At 31.8% G+C, this 6,158-nt stretch overlaps 1 protein-coding gene across 1 annotated transcript; it reads right to left on the minus strand.

The window, feature by feature from the left end:
- LOC109132853 lies at positions 407 to 916 on the minus strand. Its single transcript, XM_019245290.1, has 2 exons — positions 605 to 916; positions 407 to 535 (listed from the first exon to the last, which is right to left on the minus strand). The coding sequence occupies exons 1-2, from the start codon at positions 914 to 916 to the stop codon at positions 407 to 409; spliced, it is 441 nt and encodes a 146-aa protein (XP_019100835.1).

A 6,158-nucleotide genomic window follows, 5' to 3' on the forward strand; every position in this document is an offset into this window, starting at 1 on the left:
TGTGAATAATGCCACACCAATCGATCTGGTCTATAAGATTTGCTAATAGGCAAACTAAGAATAGTTTGAATATCCTCCGGATCCATATATTCTTGTAGTATAGGGAGGTGCCATTCTTTAGTCTGTGGGTTAATCATATAATTTACCATTAAATTTGGATGAAGGTGCCGTCCCCTACCATTTGCAGATCGAGGATGCTGGTCCGGGATCCACGGATCACGCCAGACCGAAATGTTAATACCCGAGCCAACTGACCATCGGGCTCCTTTTTCCACTAGGGATTTAGTTGAGAAAATGCTTCTCCACCCAAATGAGGGAGAATATGGTTTTGTAGCCATTAACGGATGTTTGTTCCTGAAATATCGACCCCTAAAAACTTGAGCAAATAAAGAATTCAGAAACTGTATTAAACGCCAATACTGTTTAGCCAATAACGCATCATTAAAAATTTCCAAATCCCGAAATCCCAATCCTCCCTCTGATTTATCCTTACACATTTTATCCCAAGCCACCCAGTGGAGCCCCCGATCTTTCCCTTCAGAACTCCACCAGAACTCGTCAATTTAGATGTTTAACCTTGAGGAAGTTTGAAACATGACATTACATGCGTGGGCAGGGCCAAAGCTACCGACTTTAGTAAAACCTCCTTCCCTCCCTTAGATAAAAATTTTGCATTCCAACCATTTACCCGGTCATTCAACCGATCGCGAACATAACCGAAAACTTGAGCTTTCGATCCTCCAAGACTCTCAGGGATTCCCAAATAGGAGCCCAAACCCCCTTCCTTGGAAATGCCAATGACGGACTTAACCTTTTCCTTGACCTCTGAAGGCACTTTTTTACCGAACATAATAGAGGATTTATCCATGTTTACCTCTTGGCCTGACGCTTTACCATAGTTACCAATGATATCCATCACCGTTGAACATTGTTCCTCATCCGCTTTATAAAAAAATAAACTATCATCCGCAAACAACATATGAGAAATAGGAGGAGAATCTCGGGCAATCTTGACTCCCGATATTTTTTCCTCCCTCTCTGCCTTTTTTATATTAGCTATCAACACCTCAGTACAAAGAATAAACAGATAAGGGGATAAAGGATCCCCCTGTCGCAGTCCCCGTTTTGGCAGTATGGAGCCACGTGGTTGACCATTAAGCAACACTTGATAGGAAACCGAACTCACACACCACATTATCCAAGAAATCCATCTGGAATCGAAGCATAGCCTTAATAAAACCGCCTTTAAAAAATCCCATTCAACTCGGTCATAGGCCTTGCTCATATCCGTTTTGAAAGCCAAAAATTCCGAACTACACATCCTATTGGTCTGTAAACTATGAAACATCTGTTGTGCCACCAGAATATTATCTGTAATTAACCGTCCAGAAACAAAGGCCGATTGTGTTTCAGAAATAATCGAGGGCAAGATCTTTTTTAACCGGAAACAAAGAATCTTCGATATGATTTTATAACTCACATTACACAAACTAATAAGCCTGAACTCTGCCACTCCTTTTTTTTATTACACATTGATATAAATATCTTTTATTTGTTTTTTTTTTTTTGACAAACAAATATCTTTTATTTGTTTAGGATACTAAATTAACCAAATACCAATACCAATACCAATACATTTCAGATAACTTGTGGAGCATACCTCTCTTTTTTTTTTTTCTGAAAAATTGTTTAATAGAGAAATTACCACTTTTGTTGACTTAAAGATCGTTTTCAAATCCATGTTAACGTTGTCGAGCTGTAGTTTGGCTGTTTGGGTAAACAAATTGTACGTATATAGAATCATCACTATAGTAATTATGAAAAATAGTTTTTTTATTTATTTTAGTTTCAAGTATATTTAGACGAGTCATTGCCCTTTTTCAAATGGTCCTCTTATCCGAGATTTAGAAAGATGATTTTCGCACGGAACAAAATGTTACAAAGAAAGTTCTAGCTAGCAACATCATAGTGATTGATCAACAACCAGCCTTAAAAAAGAGCCAATAGAACATGAAATTTTCTACTAAAAGGTATGACACATTCAATAACTTAATAATCGTTAAGACATTAAAGTGAACGGAGAGATTAAAGAGACGTGTTAAATGAAATTATTAGATGTGTCAATGTTAGAGACATTTTCACATCTCCTTCCACAACTTCTCTAGGTCACTATCTTTTCCTTGTAGATGTCAAAATCTAATATTAATTTTTGAATTGGATCTTATCCTCATTTTAAGAAGACAATTGACTTCTTTTTCTTGTTTTTCCTTTCTCAATTCTCTTTTATTTATTTATTTATTTCACATTTGTGTCTCATAAAATAACGTTTGCAAGGAAACGTCTATATGCCGACCAATAGATTAATGATGATGGAATTAATGGGTCTCAAATCCACTGGTTATATGTATTGTGTTAAAGTCACTAACCTTATGTTTGTGGGGGTGAATTGAAATTTCTCTCACCATTTAGTTTGGATGCGCTCTAGATGGACTTAGGTGGATAGTTGGAGCCAATGCTCCACTCCATATTGCCTTTTTATAGTTCTTATCCCAAACACGTTTTGACATATATATTTTTGATTATTTTTAACTAATTAAACTTCAATAGGAGGTTACAATGTTTTATAAAGAAAACTTAGACGATCGTCTCAATGCCATCAATCCAGGATGAACTCAAGTTATTTGTAATTTATGTGCAATTTTTTTTATTTATTTATTAAAGATCTTATTTTCTTAGTTATGCCTTTAAATTAAGGATCAACTCAATAAGATATATGTTTTCTTTAATTCACTTATTCCACACAATTTTTGTTTTGTGTAACAACGCTATCTATCAGCTGTTAGTAAAATTTGGTTGTAAAAATTAAAAGACAAGTAAAAAACTATTAATCAATGAAAAATATCTATTCATTTCTCGCAAAATAGAAAAAAAACATATCATTTGTAATAATAAAAAAAAAATAGATTTGAACATCACTCATTATAAAAGGGAAGAGATACTAGCATATCAAAATATAAAATTAGTATTGCCTGTGTAAATTATGAAGTGAAAAAAAAAACAAGCTATATACAGTATAGTATGTCTCGTAAAAATTACTTTCTATCCAAGTAAAAATTGAGAGGGAATATTCCAACGTTCATAGAAAAAATATTAAATATCAAAGCCGTCTCTCTTGCCCACGTCTCTTGTCCAAGCCAAGTTTGTGGACACTGTCTCAACTATCCACATCTGTTACACTCATCATTTTTGGGTATTAATGCGGTCCTCAAAGTAAGAGTCACAATCTCTGCACTATCACGATATTATACATTTCTTTTATTCTTTTATCACATAACTAGGATGTCGATCCGTGCGTTACCGTACGAAAAAATGAAAACTTGAAATGATTAATATTGTTAATTTCACATTTTGAGTGATTTTTTTTTTGATAATCTTTTAATTGTATAATAAAAAAGTCATAAATAATGACTAAGATGAATTAACCAAATTAGTTAAATAAAATATTTGTTATATATAAAAATAAAAAATTGATTCAGTGACGATAAGAGAATAATGTTAAAGATATATAACTCTAGATTTACTGAATCATACTCAGATAATCAATTTTGAAAGATATTCATATAAAATAAAATTTAAATCATTATTTTATCAAAATTTATAAAAATTAATAAGAAAATCAGGGAGAAATAGCTCATAGCTGCAACTGCAACCAACCAAATTGACTAAAAAAGATAAATCTATGAAAAAATAAAAATCACAATTAATTACCTAAATTAATACTTGAAAGAGATGATCAATACAGTTAAATGGAAAACAGTACCAAACAAAAGTTAGATGAATGAATAAAAAAATAAAACAATCAAAAATTTTTAACAAAGATGAGTGAATTAATGTTGATTAATAAATTAAAAGAAAATAATACTCAGGAGTTTTAAATTTGGTGGTATTAAACAATAGTCAAATAACAAAAACTTTTTTCAGGGTCCATAAAAATATAAATATATATAAACAAAGAGGTGTGAAACAAAAATGTGCGAAACTAACAAATGTGAACATTGAAAGCTGGGAGTACGACGAAGAAACACAATTGTTGGATCAAATGAATATAACTTTTAAGATCATTAACAAATCTAAACAGTTAGATGAGATAATAAAAATAATCTCATCCGTTATATTTAAATTGACCCCTAAAAGTGAGTTTGCTATAATATACAAACATATAAATCTATGATTTTATTTATTAACTTGTAAGTTTAAAAAAATACTCAGAAAACAATAAATTCGAAACTTATTTTTGTATTCCATATAAGTTTATATATAATAAATAAAGAGGTGTAAAATATAAATATGTAAAACATAGAGGTGTGAAAAAAATGTGAAAAAATTAATAGGTGCGATTTTTGAAAGATGGAGGTACGACGAAGAGATGCAAAAATATGAAAATAAAGACGTGTGAAACAAAAAGATGCAAAAACTAACAAGTTCAAACATTGAAATCAAGGGGTACGACGAAGAAACACAATTTTTGGATCAAAACACTGCAACTTTATATATATATATATATATATAAACAAAGAGTGTGAAAACAAAGAGGTGTGAAACAAAAATGTGTGAAACAAAAACATGCGAAAACTAACAAGTGCAACCAGTGAAAGCTAGGGGTACAACGAAGAAACACAATTGTTGGATCAAAACATTACAATTTTATATAAACAAAGAGGTGCAAAACAAAAGAGTATGAAAACTAACGGGTGCCAACATGGAAAGCTGGAGGTGCAACGAAGAAACACAATTGTTGGACCAAAACTTTGCAACTTTGAGATCATTAACAAAGGGTGAGATCATTAATAATACTCAAAGAAAAAAAAACTGTTTTCAAAGTCCATAAAAATCTGTATATATGTAAAAATAAAGAGTGTGAAAACAAAGAGGTGTGAAATAAAAATGTGCAAAAACTAACAAGTGAAACCATTGAAAGCTAGGGGTAAGACGAAGAAACGCAATTGTTGGATCAAAGCATTGCAACTTTATATAAACAAAGATGTGTAAAACAAAAAGGTATGAAAACTAACGTTGCCAACATAGAAAGCTGGAGGTGCAACGAAGAAACACAATTGTTGGACCGAAACTTTGCAACTTTTGAGATCATTAACAAAGGGTGAGATCATTAATCATACTCAAAGAAAAAAAAAACTCTTTTCAAAGTCCATAAAAATCTGTATATATATAAAAACAAAAAGTATGAAAACAAAGAGGTGTGAAACAAAAAGGTGCAAAAATTAATAATTGCAACCATTGAAAATTAGGGGTACAACGAAGAAACACAATTGTTGGATCAAAATATTGCAATTTTATATAAACAAAGAGGTGTAAAACAAAAGGGTGTGAAAACTAACGGGTGCCAACATAAAAAGCTGGAGGTGCAACGAAGAAACACAATTGTTAGACCGAAACTTTGCAACTTTTGAGATCATTAATAAAGGGTGAGATCATTAATCATACTCAAAGAAAAAAAACTCTTTTCAAAGTTCATAAAAAGCTGTATATATATAAAAACAAAGAGTGTGAAAACAAAAATGTGTGAAACAAAAAGGTGCGAAAACTAACAAGTGCAACCATTGAAAGCTAGGGGTACAGCGAAGAAACACAATTGTTGGATCAAAACATTGCAATTTTATATAAACAAAGAGGTGTAAAACAAAAGGGTGTGAAACTAACGGGTGCCAACATAGAAAGTTGGAGGTGCAACGAAGAAACACAATTGTTGGACCAAAACTTTGCAACTTTTGAGATCATTAACAAAGGGTGAGATCATTAATCATACTTAAAGAAAAAAAATTCTTTTCAAAGTCCATAAAAATCTGTATATATATATATATAAACAAAGAGTGTGAAAACAAAGAGGTGTGAAACAAAAAGGTGCGAAAACTAACAAGTGCAACCATTGAAAGCTAGGGGTACAGCGAAGAAACACAATTGTTGGATCAAAACATTGCAATTTTATATAAACAAAGAGGTGTAAAACAAAAGGGTGTGAAACTAACGGGTGCCAACATAGAAAGTTGGAGGTGCAACGAAGAAACACAATTGTTGGACCAAAACTTTGCAACTTTTGAGATCATTAACAAAGGGTGAGATCATTAATCATACTCAAAGAA

The sequence above is a fragment of the Camelina sativa genome, chromosome 5, assembly GCF_000633955.1.
Source record: "Camelina sativa cultivar DH55 chromosome 5, Cs, whole genome shotgun sequence".
NCBI lineage: Eukaryota > Viridiplantae > Streptophyta > Magnoliopsida > Brassicales > Brassicaceae > Camelina > Camelina sativa.